Below are 18,680 nucleotides of genomic sequence, written 5' to 3' on the forward strand. Positions count from 1 at the left end.
CTCAACTTAGGTGAGCACACCACATTTTTAACATTTTAAGTAGTGTAATAAATTTTAAAAAGCAAACCTGAATTGCTCCAGTTGTTTGGCATCAGTACACGAATGGGATTTCCAAACAGCATTCTATCTCAGGAAGTACAGAGGGGTCGAACTACCACATTTTTACTCCGACAGGAAGACAGAATATAAAGCAGGTTCAAATTTCCCCACACACGTTGAGCGTCACACAGGTACCCAATGAAAGCAATGATCTTACTAGAGAAGTCACCCAACATGGTGTTTGTCCTGCGAGATACCAAAGCTTCTGGGCCGGAAACAAAATATACGTGAGGGCTATTTGCCCCGAACCAAACCATCTTAATATAATTTATTCTACTTTCCATTCCATTTCAGATTTAGTTTTTTTTTTTTTCTTTTTTCTTTGCGGTATGCGGGCCTCTCACTGTTGTGGCCTCTCCCGTTGCGGAGCACAGGCTCCAGGCGCACAGGCTCAGCGGCCATGGCTCACGGGCCCAGCCGCTCCGCGGCATGTGGGATCTTCCCGGACCGGGGCACGAACCCGCGTCCCCTGCATCGGCAGGCGGACTCTCAACCACTGCGCCACCAGGGAAGCCCTAGTTTTAATAAAGTAATGCAAATCATTTAAAGAAAAAACCTTTAATTTTAAATTCTGATCTAGGCATAAAATTCATTTTTGTATCACGGTTAAATTCAGTACAAACTATAAAAATGTTAACACTGGAGTTTCAACAGAAATCTAATAAGACCTCTTAGAAAAATTATTTAAAGAAACAACAGCAAGTCATTTACTGCTATGAGGTTAATACATAAAGAAAAACACATTCACACATTTTACTGAATTTATCAGTAAATAATTTTAGCCATAATACTTATCATAAAATTAAAAGTTGCATGTGGCTCCACAGCAATTACAATTTGCAATAAAAATACTAAGCCAAGTCTTTTTTTCTAACAGGAACAATGCTAGCTTTAAAACGACTGAAGTCTGCACACCAATTGTGAACAGAGTGGGTGTATCATAACTTAGTTTAAATTAAAGTGGAAGATGGTAAAAACTAGATGCTTTTAACTTTGAATTGCACGAGGAAAATATCAGGGGGAAACAAAATTCAGAGCCATCCTTATTCCTTTAAAAAATACTAGATTATTCTTATATTAAAAACATTAAATGAATCAAAGCCAGACAGTACTAAATTTTTACACAAACTTCTTTCGTATTTCAACGTTGTTTATTGAGGAGTGAATGAGACTACTGCCAGACATGCCAACGACACTTCACATTCAAGGGCTGGAAGCTGAAAAGCTTTCCAAACTGAGTCACTGCATAAGCCTTTTGGGGAAAAGAATCGAAAGTGACATAAAATAACATCTTCATGCTTGTTGTTTTTGTCTTCAGCTTTTTTTCAATTTTTGGATCTACTAGTTTGCTGGGTAAAAGGCTTCTTTCTACCATACAGAAAGACTCACACTCCAATTAATAGAATTAACACTAGGTGTACAGCAACGTGTTTCAACACACATCTAATGTTGAGGAACTGATCTTAAAGCTGTTTTGTCTTAAATCTTCCTTATATCTAGTGAGAAAATTTAATTTCCCTTTCACCTTCACATGGGTGGGTTATACCAATAGAAAAATACTCTTCAGTGCTACTGCAGGGCTCATGGGACTTCCTCAGTGGTGTGGGAGAAATCCACTTAAACACCATCCTGAAACCCAGGGCTTCTCTTCCTGCTGTTGTGGCTTTGCAGAAGAATGGCCTACACACAACTCTACCGTTCTCTTTTGCTCAAAAACAAAACAAAGAAACCTAAACAAAAGGGTAAACGTTTATTTGGAGTTAGTTTTCTGGTGGTGATATTAAGGCCCTTCAGGCAGAGTTCAGGAGCTCCTGTATGGCTGCCTGCTGCTCGGGACTGAGCTGTGCTATGCATTCAGTCCACAGTCCTCCAGAAGTCTAGGGAAAGAACATTGTCACACATTTAGATTCGGCGAAAATGGTCACTGGGAAGTATCTTAATCATCATTAGGTAGACTGAAATAATGCCAAAATACCTTCTTTCCAGTAGATTAGCTTGATGAACATCATTGTAAAAGCAAGAAATCTTTTCATTTCTATAAAGTTTATTTCATTTACAGTAAGTTTTCTCATTTTTGCATTGATAAAGCTACACTTTAGCTGACACGTTCAGGTAATCTATACACATGAATTTAGGTAGGAAAAGTCATTGGTAGCTGACAGTTTTATTACTATTAAAATCTCATGTTTTTTTCTTCACAGATATGCAGAAAAACTACACAATGAGTATGTGCTAGTCTCAGATTTAAGATACAGGTTTTAGTTTTAATAAATAGTGAGAATATATGGGTAGATTATAATAAGTATAATCCATTTGAGGCTTGATGACAAGAGAATATAAAAATGAAATTTCCTTAGCTAGTTGGATTTCTACTTCCTTCCTCTAATAGAGAAGAATATGAAAAAAAAGCCCAAACCAAGTAATTTTTTAGTTCTTCTTCCCCAGTTTAACCAAACCAGCTTACCTGTACTTGGCGAACTACATTAGCCAGACGTTTGGCACAGGGATCTTCATGTTTAATTGCCTCATGCATTTCTCCTTCTGCAATTATACTGAATATTTTGGGCAGATTGGTATTGTTAGGGCCAAGAACGATTGGGTGATTACTGAAAAAAGAAAGAGAAGACAACCACTGTAAATGAAAATTGTAACAGGAAATCACCGAGGCACTCATACTTTTTTACACCTTTCCCCCAACACTGAATTTTGTTATTCTGTCTTTATACAATGATTATGTACTCACTAAAATCAACTGCCTTTTAGATTCAGTAGGAGGAAAACCAGCTAATTTTACTTATTAGCTTTTCAGTTTCTTCCCATGTAAATTATATATATATACGTTAAAAAAAAACCCCCAAGATATTACTAAGAACAGTTCCTTAACACAAATTTTATTTAGACACTGCAGAATGGTTTCTAAAATAAATCTGAAGTTCAAAAAGATAATACAGGCATTCTAAATGTAAGCCGGGAAATAAGCTCCAGTCAAGTTTAATGGAAAGAAACCTAACAGTGAATCTAATTAGAATCCCAGCGTTTTTCATTAAGAAAATTCCAGAGTAGTCATCTCCAAGGGAGGTGATTGAACAGCGTGATGGAGAAGTGGCCACTGCAGAGGCAGGCGCAGGTAGGGGTCTCCAGGATGGCTGCTACATTCCTTAATGATGATGTCCTACCTGTGAAGACTCCCAGTATTTGTGTGAATGAGAACTTAAACAGGCATGAGGGAATATAGCCATTGGCCTGTTTCTACAAACTCCAGGAGATGAGTGGTTGTAGCCATTGGATTTATTTATGAACTAAAAGGAGTAATTAATAGTGCCAGAGCCCAGATCCAGTACCTAGGGGAACTTGGACTTAGAAAAACAGACCACCAATGAACATGCCTTTGATTTGATAGCTTCTATAACCTCCAAGGTTGCTGCAATTCTTAGCTATACTCACAGGCATAAAATAATACTATTAATGACAGAGGTCTGGGGCCAGATCCTGACTGCCCGTCTGGTATATTTCCCTTGTACCACTGATTTTTTAATCCAAAGAAAAACACTAGTATTTCAGAGGGTCAAAAAATAGTACTAACAATGTTCTTTGATCCCATTCTACTAATGAATGGTATGTCAATTATACCTCAGTAAAGCTAGTGAGTGAATGGATGAATGAATGAGTGGGGTGGGAGACAGAACAGAACCTTCCTTGAACATCACATTCTATAATGATCTGTTGAACTGAGTTCCATAAAGAATAACTCAAAATTAGATGTGCTTATACGGCACTCTTAACTGTGATACGGCTTCTTAACCTGATTTATAAAGACAGCATTATTATAACCTATACACCTGGAAGCTGTGCACAGGAAGCACTGTGTTACGTGAAGGGAAGGAAATAAGGCCTACCTGTCCCATTTCTTACCTTTCAATCAGGTCGCAAAGATAATTGAAAGTCTGAACAGCTTCTTCTTTATCCTCATGTAGTGGAAGCCAAGACAGCCAATGTGGGAGAACTTCTTCAACGTTCACACAATCAGGCTTGAACTTCATAATTTTCCCTACTGCCGAGATGCAGTTCTCTGTAGCATTGATATTTTCTTTGGTCTTAGAATCAGCAGACTGAATAACTCTTACCAGCAGTGGAAGTGCTTCTAAAATAAGCATTTGAAAAAAAGTCATTTAAAGTCTCACATTTTCATGCAAATGCTCATAAATATTTCTTATCTCTGGTCCAGGTATGAATTATAGTGAGGCAATGTTCAAGTGCAAGAAATGTTTGTTTTTGTGACTACAGAACCAGACACGGGGAAAGGGGGGTTGCCCTGGCGTGCTCAGGAGCACCTGCACCCCACTAATCTGTAGGCCCAGGAGGTTAGCAGCCTCCGGATTCACATTCCTGATCACCTCGGTGTACCGCAGCTTCTGAACGCCGCCCAGCTATATTCCCGTGCTGAACTTACAGGGACGCCAACATGTTTTAAAAGTATGCCCTCCAAGCCCCAAGTGGACTGTACCCTGGGACTGAGGTGAGGAGGCTATGGTCCCACTCAGATTTCACTTCCATTTCTACGAGCATGAGGGCGGTAAACTCCTAAGTGCTACAGTAAGGTGTTTGAAAAAGGAAAAGAGAATGAAGCAGTGTATGTTTGCCGGGGTGGGCGGTGTGCGGGGGTGGGGGGAAGCAAGGCAGGGATAACAGGGATGGCTGGGATGAGATGCACATAACGTAACAAACAAAAGTACCTGTACAAAAAGGACGATAGTTGTCTCCGCCATACTGTGCCATGACTCCCAGGCCATACGCAGCTGCTTGCCTGACTTCTGGGCTGCTGTCACATGTGTATTGGAGCATTGGCCTTATGAAATATTCTGCATATTTAAATGAGGCTGGACTACAGTGTTCTATGACATCATCAAAGATGCACAAGCCCCACTGTCTATCTGGCCACGGTCTATGTAGACACTACAAAAGAGATACTCCTTTAAGCTTTGACTATTCAGATGAATGTGGTGCTGGAGTTTTTACGGCCAGCCACTTTGACAGACATTACTGTGGCAAATGTTGTCTGACATATTGTTTCAACAAACCAGAAGTCACTGTGTATTAGTTAATAAAAGACATGAACTAATGGAACAACAACAAAAAGAGATCGTAAAGAAACACTTATTCACTATAGGCTGTCATCTTACATGGATATTCCTGATATAGGTAATGAAAAAGAACACAGTAACAATCAGTTCTTGTGAATAACAACCCTCAAACTACTACATAGATTTAATAAAGTATAGGTTTAAAAGACTTGGGTGATTTGTTATAGAATTCCACAATCTGACATTACCAAGTACCAGGAAGAACTGACAGCAGCAGCTATGTATATACATTTACTTTACAAAAAAGATAACGGCAATGCTATATTTAAAAAACACAACAGTAGTAAAAGCTGCAAAGATTTAACTTTACAGTACTGATTCAACAGGATGTCATATGGGCCTAAATCATTTAAAAAAGATACTGCAGTACTAAATATCATAAAACACAAAATTGAAATCCAAAAAACCCCATAAATATCTGATGACTGCTTATAATTTATAATACATTTTAAAAATTGAATATATAAGGCTATCATCCAGAATCTGATTGCTGGTGGTACATAGTAGGGATCAAAACGGAATTTTCTTGTGTCTACTGAAAAACAAAAACAAAAACCTGCAACCATTTTTATTCCATTTGTTAATTCAGCAGGGTACAGATAATCTGAAATAAAAAAAATCAGTTCTATGCCTTCAGACTGTATTATAAATTAGTTGAACTATGGAAAACCTAATTAGTAAACTTCAAGCATACACTGAAGGAGAAAATATCCAGGGCAATGCAATAAACTTGGTAAATTAAAGAGGTACAGTGGAAACCATGATTTCTATGATCCATTCTGACTTGAAAGTGTAAGTTTTCAAATGCTGTAAGGAAAGAGTTCCAGGTCAACTATCTAAAATAATTGTCAAAAAGAGGTAACACTTACAATTAGGTTGACAATTAACGGAAGCAGCTGTTCAAACCATGGTAACACTTTTTCCTTGTAGCTACTGAATATTGAGTGTAAAATGTCTGACACTTTGGTCAGAATATAAACATCATTATCATCCTAAAAAAAACAAACACATACATACCCATATGTATTTAAAAAGTATCCCTACTATTATTAACAGTAACATTTATTATACAAAACATAAGAGAAGTACAAAATTAAATTTCTCTTCACTTTCTTAAGGGCATATAGCAAGAGTCCAGAGACTGAGGTCACCCCAGTGATGTCTCTTGTCTGGCTATGGAAAGAAAGGAAGGAGTGTGGTTAAGTATTGCACTTATTGCAAATACTTTTCTTGGAATATATTCAAAATATACAGTTGAAAAATTAACCCAAATCTCAAAGATCTGAAACAAAAGTGATTTTACTTTACTATTTTTTTGTTTTCTGCAAGCATGTTTCTGGTTTGGGAGCAGGACGGTGGGGAGATGTGGGGTGAGTTATTTACGTCCCTGGGAACAATGTGTGTGTCAGCGTGTGAGCACCCTGCAGAGGACTGGGATGGCCGGCACATGTCAGCACCGGTCCACCAGATGGCCACATGCCACGTGACAGACCCTAAACACACAGCTGAAATATGTTTGATGGCATCAAGTGGTTTGATGGTGAGAGAACTGACTAACAATGTGAAGAATTGTGTCAACCACTGCATGCATATTATTTATGGGGAAATTTGCACAATTCTGTGGTCCAGTGGAAAGACAGCTGGCGTTATACAAAGATCTGGCCTTAAGCATGAGATTGTTGACAGTGCGGCTGTAGGCAGTCATTCAACATCTGAGTTTGAGTTCACTCATCTTTAAATGGCGAAAGCACCACCAAATACACAAGATTGTAGTGAGAGCAGAAGAAAATACGAGGTGAGCTCCAAGGTGCTTTCATATGTGAGGCCATTGCAACAAAATGCACACAAAGCGTCCAAAACACAAATCAGCTAATTTCAAATGACTTATTCTCTAAATTAATCAATGAAATACATGTCAGATTTTTCTACTAAAGATTAATAAGAAGTACATCTTATGAGAAGTCAGATGAATCAGAAACTTAAGCATTATCCTCCAGATGCAAATGGTCGTGTAAATTAAGTTCTAAATGGAATAATTTACCTCATCTTGTAGTGATTCTTCCACCTGTTCATCATAGTCTTCATCTTGTCTTTTAACTAAAACACACCCAAATAAATGTCTTTAAATGGTCGCCAAAATGGTCAAGGATTACATTCAGAAATAAAAGCATGGAAAACTTACCTTGTCGCAATTCTTGATTTTTAAAATGTTCTTCAAGTTTAGCTTTCAATATACCTCCCAACTCTTCAAAGTGTTCATTATTAAGGCATCCATCTCCCATGACTTCAATGCACTAAAACGAGGTTGAGGAAAGAAAGCAACTCATAAGATTTAAGTGTTTTTGGAGTCAAAATTTAAACTCCATTAAGAATCAGAGGGAGGGACAGTGGTTAAGAATCCACCTGCCAATACAGGTGACCGGGTTCGAGCCCTGGTCCGGGAAGATCCCACAAGCCGCGGAGCAACTAAGCCGGTGCGCCACAACTACTGAGCCTGCGCTCTAGAGCCCGCGAGCCACAGCTACTGAAGCCCGTGCACCTAGAGCACGTGCTCCGCAACAAGAGAAGCCACTGCAATGAGAAGCAGCAACAATGACCCAACGCAGCCAAAAAAAAAAAAAAAAAATCAGATGGAGGTGTGAGAAAAATTAACATAACTCAGTACCCTGGAAGATTAATGATTAAATGAGTAAATCCACTTGGTTTGTATTTGCTACGATGCCAGTATTTTAAAGAGAAGAATTTAAAAAATATTTTTCCTTTAAACATGTCCTGAGCACGTCTTAAGTGCCGGGAATTACGGTGGATGCTGTGGATTCAAAGATGGAAAAGACCAGCTTCTAAGGAGCTCAGTTACTACATGCATACTCTGTACAAAGATGGCGCTGGAGAAAGGCTATTATAGGCGGAGGGAATGATACAGGCAAAGACATGGAAGCATGCGGTCGTTGGAAAAATAAGAGAAAATCTGAACTTCAGGAGCGTAAATGGGGACAAATAAAGAATTTTTAAACCAAACTGTGGAGCAAGCTATGGAGCTGTGAGAAATGGAGATGACCAAGAATATGGGAAGGGGAGTGACTCAAAGAACAAGTCAATGCTTGAGGAAAGGCGAATGAACTATGAGCAAAAGAAGGAATGGCTTGTGGAATAGACCAAGTGAGGCTCTTTCAACAGCAAAAAGAAGAGATACGGCAAAAAACAGAAGGGAATTTAGGGGAGAGAGAACAGGACAGAAACTAGACATGACTTGGATGATGACAGCCAAGTTTCTGTAGTTGGATTACCAGGTAATGATAATGGAAACTAATGAAGACCAGAATACAAGAAGAGCTACTCTTGAAAAGAAAGAAAAACAAAAAGAGTGAAAGCACCAAAATATTAAACATTTTTGACAGAAAAAGAAAAATTTCTGTTACAACATAAGAATAAATCCCCCCATTTATTTATTAGCAAGACTAATAAATGGACACACAATCTTATACATATTTTTGAGGAGAAAATATTTACCTTTGCAAAAGAGTGCATTATTTCTGAGAGGACATCTGAATCTGGTTCTGTGCCAATGGCCTTGATTAGAGCATCACACATAAAATGCCACATCTGTGTGAGATACTCAGGACCACGAACTCTTGCACATTCCAGGAGAAGAGGCATGGATTCTGCTGCTGCCACTCGAACACGTTTTATTGTTAAGGAAACGTACTCACTATCCTTAGATTACATTTAGTGTAATCACTATCCTCAAGATTGTGGAGTGCTAGGCAACTTCTGTTTATCTAAGACTGCTCTCCAAGAGCTTGTGTTAAACATAACCTGCGTATAAAAACAGAAGTCTCCCTGTCCCCAAGTCATACCTCCTGTCTTTTCTGTCACCTACAATATAACAGGAATGAAGGCTCAAATGTAACCCCTAATCATAAAAATGACTGAGGAAGGACCTGGGACTCTCACAGTATGTCTCAGAATGTACCTATCCCCAAATTTGAGGTAATGCATGCTTCTAACAAATGCAACTGAAGCAATGACTTTACTAAAGAAAACTACTGAGGATCTCTTCCTGAATCAGCCTCTTCAGTTTTCGATAAAGATGAGTTGCCTCTCCCTATCTAACATCATTTCTAAAATAAGGTCTTGAGACTTCTTCTTAAAAATAATTCTGGTCTGTCTTCAGGCATTATGGGAAGTCTGCTGGGCAAAAGCCATCTTCTGTAAAGGATGCCGCTGCAGGATACTGCATGAAGAAATACAACAAAGTGGCTCTGGAGCCAGGCAGTTTTGGGTCCAGGCTCTACTGTTCCATTGGGCTGTCATTTTTTTTAACTCATTTACGAAAGTGTGTGTATGCGCACACGAAATGGCATAAAAACCTACCTATACATATTAATTACAACTACCATTATATTGAGGAGGAAAACTGTTTCACACAGATTTACCAAGAGACATTTCTCTCCAGAGGTATTATCCACATTTGAAATGAGCTATATAGAAAGTTAAGTACTATTAAGTTGGTCTCTAACTTGTTAGAAGGTCTTGCTTAACATCACCAAAAGATATTTGGGAAAAGCAGCAATTATACACAACCATAAACATTTGCTAATAAAATAACAATCCTTAAAGCCCTTCAGTGCTCCACAGAGAACTGTCAACTAGAGGATAGTTGACATTTTCTTTTTCATGTTTTCGGCACAAATGAAACAAAGGCACTTGCAAAGAACCAAGTTTATAACCTGAAACCACTGTCAGTGCAAACAGAATACTGGTGATGTACGCTTACTTCGGTTAGCACAAAGTCTAATACTTCAACAGCCTACAATTTAAGTAAATCTAGAAATGTTTTCTGTTCAAAAATTATAGGATATCATCATGGAAATAAAATTTCAGTAGAGGGACCATGAGTTTCACAACCTGTTCCGTGTACTCCACAAAGCCTTCTTTTAATTCCTTAGCATAGCAAACCTGAAACCAAAGTATTTGAAGAGAAAACAAGACCCATGTTAATTTTGATGTATTAATATTTATTAACAAACTGCAAAACCATGAGGACCACAGAAAGTTATATCCTAACTAGAGCTAACTACATTTAGAGCTGTCTGCAGGACTGTGAAATTAGTCTTTTAACTAAAGGGAATTGTAAAATGGGAAAGGACCATGAAACGACTGTAGTATATATTGTCATTCGAAGGGGGGAATATTTCATATTCTTATTTTGTAGGGGGGAGAATTTAGCAAAAGTTTCAGCACTCTGAAAATACTTCAAACAAAAGATGCCACTTAATTAAGGCAACCTAAAATTAAAAAAAAAACCCCAAAACCCTGAAAATGTAATCACAGCACATCACTTCTATAAATCTGCAGCAAACGGGCTTATGCTATTCTGAATTTTAAAAAAATCATTTCAACAGATGAAACAAAAAATTGTTGTCTTAATGTAATTGTTTCTTTATTCTCTTTCACTACATGAAAAGAGTTGGTAATTTTGTAGAAGATGTTACATTTATATTTGTTCTCAAGTTGAGCGATACTACAGAAAATCCAAATTGTTTATAAATTATAGGTAATTAAGTACTGGTAAGAATAAGTTCAAGAAATATATGTTCAAATGAATTAGAAAACACAATACTAATACAAAATAAAATTTAAGCCATTAACTTTTATTTAGGCTTACTTAACTGCTAGATTTGTAATATACCATAATCTCTTTTTAAAATACTTTTTTATTGAAGTTTAGTTGATTTACAATGTTACCAAAATCTCTTAATTCTATTTGTAAAAAAACAAAAACAAAAAACTCTCACTGTCTACAACACATGCTCATGAAGGTTTAAAAAAGGAAACTCAAAGAGAATATACATAGACCCCATAATACCACAAGAAATAATCACCGTAAACATTTTGATTTTCCTACCATGTCTATTTTTTTAAATACAATGAAATCATACCAACTTTATCTTTAATACTGTGAGCAGATTTCTGTTCATTCAAAAATATTCCTTAGCCACTTACTATATACTAAACACAAAACAGGCAAAAATCCTTCCCCCTCAGGTAGCTTTGTAATGGCTATGTAATACTCCAGGGCACGGTAATTACTGATCATCTTCCTAACAATAGTTATTTGGGCTATTCATTTTTGTTGTTGTTGTTATTAAAAACAGCACTGGTAATGAAAGGTTTTATCCACATTTGTTTAGGATGGAAATCCATAAGTGGAAATGTTGGGTCTAAAGGTTTCTATATTTATTAAAGAATACATTCCTGGCATAACTGCTTCAGCATCCGTGAAAAGCACTCCTATGAAATATATATATATAATATACATAAGTATATATATAATGAATTATATACATATACATTATATGTATTCATTATGAGAAGCTGTAAAACAAAGTTCAGTAAACATAATTACCAGCATCTGACAAGCAGTTGACTTTTCTTCCAGTCCTGCAGTTTTAATACCAAAACTTTGCTGATCTCCAAGGTTCACAAATTCCCAACCATCATCATCACTCATGTTCTCCATGTCTTGGGCTATTAACGAAGAAGGAAGAAAATTCATGTTAAAAATGGTAACAAAGAGAAATTCTACAACTGCCATGTCCGCATGCAGACACCTACTATCTAAAAGGGCCACTTCAGGCTTAATCGAAGCCGTCTTCAGTAGCGGTCCCATGACCACTGGAAGGTACTGCTGAAATTCCTTCCCAAGGATTTTGCACATTCTGGCCCATGCTGAGATCATGTAAGAGATCTGGGGAGAAAAATTTAAAATTAAAATAAAAGTGATTTTTAATAAAAAGTGGATAAATAAGACATAAAGAAAGCCCCTTCCCTGTTTCATGGAAATGATGTTTTTACATTCATGGCTCTTTAAGCAATAAGTGCATTTTCTAAGGTCACATACTTAAAATGTTCAGAAACCATGGAAATCACTGTGAACGTCTACACTAGGATACAGACGACAGCTGAGGCAAAAGAGCCCAGGACCCTGTCTTATTTGTTCCTACTTTCAAGAAACTATATATTTCAAAATATATAGTTTTCTCTAACAGCATCTGAATCATTTAACAAAGCCCACTTAAACATATCAACCCCTAAGCACTAATTTTCTTGAAGGCAGGAACTTACCTTACTTTGTCTACTGACTAAAGTTCCATTCATTAAACACTAAATACCCCTTTCTCCTAGCTGTTTAAGTTTTCTGTGTAAGGGGTTGTCCACATTTAAGACACCTCTTCTACTACTACTGTCTTTACAAAGACTTAATCTACCTACAGAGAATCTGGTTCTAATTCATCCCCATGGCCCCAAAAGTGATTTTTACCCTCCAGCAACCATCTATATATTTGTCTATTTCACATGCCTGCATGTGCAAATGCACTCCCCACTCCTAATTTAAAAAACAAAACAAATTTTTAAGTGTTTGGAAAAAGCATTTTTAAGTATGGAAGACAACTGCAGAGTGGCTGTGTAAAGTTAAAATTTAAGCCAACAATTACTGATTGAATGCTCATGGTGCAGTAGGCACTGTGACTATCATGAAGATTGTGACAAACATTCACGATGTTCTTACTACAGGGTCCTCAGTACCCACCACTGAGACTGGTACCAGCCGTGAACTACGCGCAGAAGTTAGCCAGGCTGAGTGGGGAGGGTTCTTTCTAAGCTCAACGAGGGCTTGTTCACAGGCAGAGAAAAGAGCATGACATGCTCTACAACTACTGGGTTTCTGTATTTCTTTTGCTTTTGACAGGGGAGGGAAGTCATCTGGCATGCAAGGGGCCAGGAGACATCCACATGGTGATGTCTAGTGAGGGGCTGGACAAATGAACCCTGAATTCGGCGACAGACCTGAAGCCACAACCATATGAAGGAAAACCGGAGCTGTGCCTATGGATGACGCTGCTCAAGGAGAGTGAAGAGGTAAGAGAGCCTGGCATGACAGAACCCCAACGGAACCAAAAACTAGTCAGAAGAGGAGCAGCCTGGAATGGACCGAGGGAAAAATGGTGTGCCAAGTAGAAGGAAAATCAGTGAAGAATGTCTCTGAAACCACGGGTTGATATTATCACAAGAAACCTATTACTCGATTTCTTTTTTTAATACATTTAACCCTGAGCTATCGACCAAAAGGATGCAAGCGCATGTGAGGGCTGCTTTACCTGAGGGTCATCATCTTCCATATCACTGAAGTCTGTCTGCGTCTTCAATAATAGCTGCATCACATCTGATGCGTCTTGCATGAACTGGAAGGAAATATTTGGGGAAAAAAGACACTAATATTACTCATGTACATCACATCAGAAAGGCACTACTGCCACCCAATTTTTGTTTCTTATGTAATAAAACTTTCCCCCCAAATCTATTACATTTCCCACACGGGTTATAACCCCTCAGATAAAAGTATTATATTGAAATTTTTTCCTCTATATTGCAATGGACTTAGTGCTTTTTCTAGAAAAATACGTTTTCCAGTGAAGGTCAAAATGAATTGCAGTATAAAGATAGTTCTAGTGGCATCAAGTTTTGGTCCATGGCTTATGTATTTCCAGCAGTAAAAAGATAATCCAAATCCAGAAAGACAATTTTGGGTTGCTCCACAGAACTATATGATTTTCATTTAACTCTCTGTGTAGTTCTGGCAATCTCCATTGTATAAACTGTTTCAAAAATAGTTTGAAAGCCAAAATGCAGAGAACAGAACATAAAAATGTTTTACTGGTTAGTTTCTCAGTGTCTCCCAGAGAACAGTTTATAAGATAATAATGCTGGTTTTGGAGGAAATCAGAGAGAAAGGTTCTATATTGAAAGCTCTGAGAATCAGAACATGAGGGGCTGATGACAGAGGAGCTTCTTCTGAATTAGCTTTGACAGGTCTGAGACGTCAGCTAAGAAGAAAAACACACTGGCCCACCGTCCTTGCTAATTATTTTCTGAAGAACTACATGCATATAAATTTCTCTTGGGACACTCAATGCTTTTTGGATTAACAGAAAAGCAACTGGAATGTTCCCAAGCACATGTTCAAGTGGGCGAAACTAAACATATGGGTCTTGAATTCCACAAGCCTCCATAGAGACAGACTGTACCCATAAGAGAAGGTTTCAAGAGCATAACTGAGTTAAGAAACCTTAATATTAGCGATGAAAAAATGAAGGAAACAATTTATTTATATATAAAATTAAAGTAATATGAGAGTAAGATGATGGGAAAAAACAAGTATCCAGAAAACCATTTATCAGAAGGAAAAAACCCTCTGGTACCCTCAGTGCCTCCGTAGCCAAATTCAAACAAAAAATTCGACGTACTACAAATCACGTACTTTTTCCTTCCCAACAGCCAGACCAATGAGGCTGATGCATTCAATAGTTTTTCCTCTGAGAAGTCTGAGCTCCTTTTGAACTGCATTCTCAACAATGTGCTTCAGTGATGGCATAAATAAGTCATAGTAGGGGACAAATTTTTCTTCTGCAGTATCTGCAACTGATGCGATAGACGTCACAACTTGTTCCAAAACTAACTTGGTGCCTTTCTGAATCAACTAGAAGGAAGACACACAACAACCACACAAATGAGAACATGGAAGAAACACTCCCTGAAAGTTCCCGAGGGCTTTTCTGAAACCGCAAGCTGAGCCCACCCTCTGGCAGCCACACTGGAGACTGTAGGTCTTAAAGCAAATATAAGAACGGCGCTGAACTATTTGTATTTATGTGTGATGTTCTCTCCTTAACACAGTGCTCCTGGACTACTCCAGATGTTCCTCACGCCGCTCGTCAACCACAGCCGCTCTCGGCAGAGCTCTTTCTCCTTGTACCACAAGCCCCAACACACCTTTAAAAGGTCAGCTTACTCCCTTCTTCTGCATCTCAGCATCTGCTCTGTTTCATGTCATGACTGGCCTCTGATCTCCCTGGAATGTCCTTCTTCCTCGGCTACTCTCTCTTTGCATTGCTCTTGCTCACATACTTTAACCTCCTCCCCAGCCCATCTTAGCAACTCCTTCCTTCAGTCTGTATCTCACATATTGGACCCATGAGGGGAGGGAGGATTATACAGAGGCACCCTTCACACTTCAGCCCTTTACCCAAATCTACTAGTAATGTCACATCTGATCCATCAATTCCCGATTTAACTAACCTAACCGATCTGCCTTCAACTTGTCTACCTCTGTGTGTTTTCAGATACACACACGTTCCTGTATCATGTTCTTAGTTTGCTGTCATTGGACACTGAGCACGCATCCTTTGCTTTAAAGCCCCTTCTTTGCCTTCTGAGACATTATTTCCTCTCTTCCTCCCTGTTCTCCTTTAGACCAGTGCTAGGCACAGTGTGGTTTACCAACTGCTACCAGTTCATCATGAACTAAAGTATAGAAACTGAGTATTAATATAGCGATTTGACAGTAACTTTATGTCTGCTGAATATAATAGTTAAACGGCTTTTATTTTGCATGTCATTTTTATTCATTTCACTTTAGAGTAGAAATTTATTTTCAATATATTTGACGACAAACTGGGCTTCAATCTTTGCCTTTCTTACCTGAATCTTCTCTCTCTCATGATGCTACACTGACAACATTCACTTGTTTTTAGGTTGCCTCTTACTTAAACTGAAACTATAAACTGTCTTCTATTTGGATGGCCAGGCCTTATTTTAAGAATTCAACATATTTAAAACAAAAAGGATATTCTTTTTTACATATTCTCTATTTCTCTCACCCAGGTTAGGAGAGTGGTCAACATTTTTTGCTTCTTTCTCTTTCATCTTTTAAAATTCAAAGTGGCAGAGAGAAACAGCTAATGCTTCCTGAGAAGCATCTTTCAGAATCACTTTTCCTTCCAATTTCCAATATTACCATCCAAACTCGCTGAACAATAATCGTATGATGGTCTTGCCTTAAATCTTCCCCATTTATGTTTATGCCTCATGTTGCAACTGTGCTAATTTCCTACAATCACGTTTTCATGGTTTCTTGCAGCAATTAATTTATGTAATTCCAAATTTACATAAATAATTTACAGAGTTCAAAAATAACTCTGGCTTGTTTTCCAGGCAATTCACATGTTGCTTTTACCTACCCTTTAGTCCATATCTTTCCCAAGTCTAATACTGAGCAGCCCATTCTCTGGTCAAGCCTGAATTATACTAAGAACAGCCTGGAATATCTTCCTAACTTTCTATTCTTTATGGCCATTCTGAAAAGTCCTTCTTTCTCCAGGTCTTACCTATCAAATTAATCTTTATAAATAGGGAGCTTAAAGATCTCGAAACTTACCTCTTGAAGTTTAAGGACCATGATGGAATGCAGATGTTTCACCAAATTATCTAAATATGGAATAAGTAGTGACTTGGGACAGTCTTCGGTGAAGTTAATGAGAGCGGCAGCGGCATGGGCCTGTACACGCTGATTGCCCTGGTCTTCCATGGTCTGCAGCAGAGCTGCAATCACCTGTGAAATGAAGTCACACACATAGACATTTTCAAATGCCATCCCTCTTCTTAGAGTTTGAGTGTCTGCAGACTCATTACTTACCTTCTCATGGAATTTCTTTTGGAAACCAGGTGCAAAATCTGTAGCCATCTGTCCCACGGCATTACAGGCTGCATACCTCACTCTGGGATGCTGGAATAGGTGCCTTTGTATTAGTAAAGGCAATAGGGTCCCATGTGAAACTAAGGCAATAATTATGAATCAAATATTTACTGGTACTTACAGGATCTTGAAGAAAAAGCAAAACAAAATTTACTATCTCATTTAGAATTCCTTCCATTTGCTGGTGGCATCCTTCCCCAATGGCAGATAAGGCCATTAATCCTGCATGCCGATACTTCCAGTCAGCTACAGAACAGAATTACACAGGAAGGAACAGCAATTAGACACTACAAACATGTCATTCTGGTAGTCAGAAGTATAAGGAAGTTCTCCTTATTTGGAAAAGAGTAACAAAATACTTTTATAAATGTTTATTAACCAGAAAAATAGAAAAAGTCCTGACTGGATTACTTCATTGTCACAGTGGTTATGTCACACAAGCATTTCTACTCTGAAAGTTAAAAGGCAATATGGTGGGTAGAGGGAGGGATAAATTGGGAGATTGGGATTGACACTACTATATATGAAATAGATAACCAATGAGAACTTACTGTATATGTATAGCACAGGGAACTCTGCTCAACACTCTGTAATGACCTATACGGCAAAAGAATCTAAGAAAAAGTAGATATATGTATATGTATAACTGATTCACTTTGCTGTACACCTGGAACTAACACAACATTGTAAATCAACTATACTCCAATAAAAAAAAAATGCTCTCACCGTATTATAAAGGGGAGCAAATATTCAGATGAAAAGAACAAAAACAAAAAACCCAAAACAAAAGCACCCTGGGATCCTCAGTGTAAGAGGATCCTGAGAATGAAAGTTTGCGAACTGCTGGTATAAGGGTTAACTAAGTTGCAGAAAAATCCTAAATTGGACATTAGATTTAATTTTTCCCTTTCCTTTGGGGAGCCCAAAACCCATGTAAAGATGAAGTCTGTTGTAACTCATTCCTCTGAAAAACTGCTAATTTTTTCTGTTAAACATTAAAACTTTATTATTATTATTTATAACATTATATATATGCTTTAACTGTATTTCAATTACTCAATATACCATTAAGCCAAATTTCTCAACTGAGGAATAATAATCCTAAGAAACCAATATCTGATACTAATCCTTGCATACTGGACACATTATTTTAAAGAGGAGTAAATAGACTTATTGCCATGATCATTTTGCAATGTATACAAATACTGAATCATTACGCTACACATCTGAAACCAATATAATGTTATGTCAGTTATAACTCAGTTAAAAAACACACAAGGGACTTCCCTGGTGGTGCAGTGGTTAAGACTGCACGCTTCCAATGCAGGGGGTCTGGGTTTGATCCCTGGTCAGGGAACTAGATCTCACGTGCATACCGCAACTATAAGAGTTCGCATGCCACAAATAAGGAGCCTGCCAGCCGCGACTAAGGAGCCAGCAAGCCGCAACTAAGACTCAGTGCAAACAAATTAAATTAAATTTAAAAAACACACAAAAATAAATAGTAAAGAAATGTGCAGAGTTCCTAGAAGTATGTTCAGCAAATGTAATCGGATGGTACTGGGATTTGAAAATGGTTTTCTTCCTTTGAATTTTAAGATTAAAAAAAAATTGGGGGCTTCCCTCGTGGCGTAGTGGTTAAGAATCCGCCTGCCAAGACCTAAATGTAAGGCCAGACACCATCAAACTCTTAGAAGAAAACATAGGCAGAACACTCTGACATAAATCACAGCAAGATCCTTTTTGACCCACCTCCTACAGAAATGGAAATAAAAACAAAAATAAACAAATAGGACCTAATGAAACTTCAAAGCTTTTGCACAGCGAAGGAAACCATAAACAAG

At 37.9% G+C, this 18,680-nt stretch overlaps 1 protein-coding gene across 2 annotated transcripts in view; it reads right to left on the minus strand.

The window, feature by feature from the left end:
• Positions 1 to 1,211: 1,211 nt before the first annotated feature.
• The window catches only part of IPO5 (importin 5), a 40,505-nt gene continuing 23,036 nt past the window's right edge, over positions 1,212 to 18,680 (minus strand). For both annotated transcript variants that reach the window (XM_067713492.1, XM_067713493.1), the window contains exons 11-26: positions 16,958 to 17,082; positions 16,777 to 16,866; positions 16,519 to 16,692; positions 14,563 to 14,781; positions 13,403 to 13,486; positions 11,859 to 11,991; positions 11,650 to 11,771; positions 10,103 to 10,199; positions 8,751 to 8,923; positions 7,423 to 7,534; positions 7,282 to 7,337; positions 6,110 to 6,232; positions 4,833 to 5,052; positions 4,012 to 4,240; positions 2,564 to 2,705; positions 1,212 to 1,976 (exon numbers count right to left, since the gene is read on the minus strand). In XM_067713492.1, the coding sequence (XP_067569593.1) occupies positions 1,890 to 1,976; positions 2,564 to 2,705; positions 4,012 to 4,240; positions 4,833 to 5,052; positions 6,110 to 6,232; positions 7,282 to 7,337; positions 7,423 to 7,534; positions 8,751 to 8,923; positions 10,103 to 10,199; positions 11,650 to 11,771; positions 11,859 to 11,991; positions 13,403 to 13,486; positions 14,563 to 14,781; positions 16,519 to 16,692; positions 16,777 to 16,866; positions 16,958 to 17,082 (2,186 nt within the window). In that variant the 3' untranslated portion in view covers positions 1,212 to 1,889. The remainder of the gene's footprint in view (positions 1,977 to 2,563; positions 2,706 to 4,011; positions 4,241 to 4,832; positions 5,053 to 6,109; positions 6,233 to 7,281; positions 7,338 to 7,422; positions 7,535 to 8,750; positions 8,924 to 10,102; positions 10,200 to 11,649; positions 11,772 to 11,858; positions 11,992 to 13,402; positions 13,487 to 14,562; positions 14,782 to 16,518; positions 16,693 to 16,776; positions 16,867 to 16,957; positions 17,083 to 18,680) is intronic.

The sequence above is a fragment of the Pseudorca crassidens genome, chromosome 18 (genome assembly GCF_039906515.1).
Source record: "Pseudorca crassidens isolate mPseCra1 chromosome 18, mPseCra1.hap1, whole genome shotgun sequence".
Taxonomy (NCBI): domain Eukaryota; kingdom Metazoa; phylum Chordata; class Mammalia; order Artiodactyla; family Delphinidae; genus Pseudorca; species Pseudorca crassidens.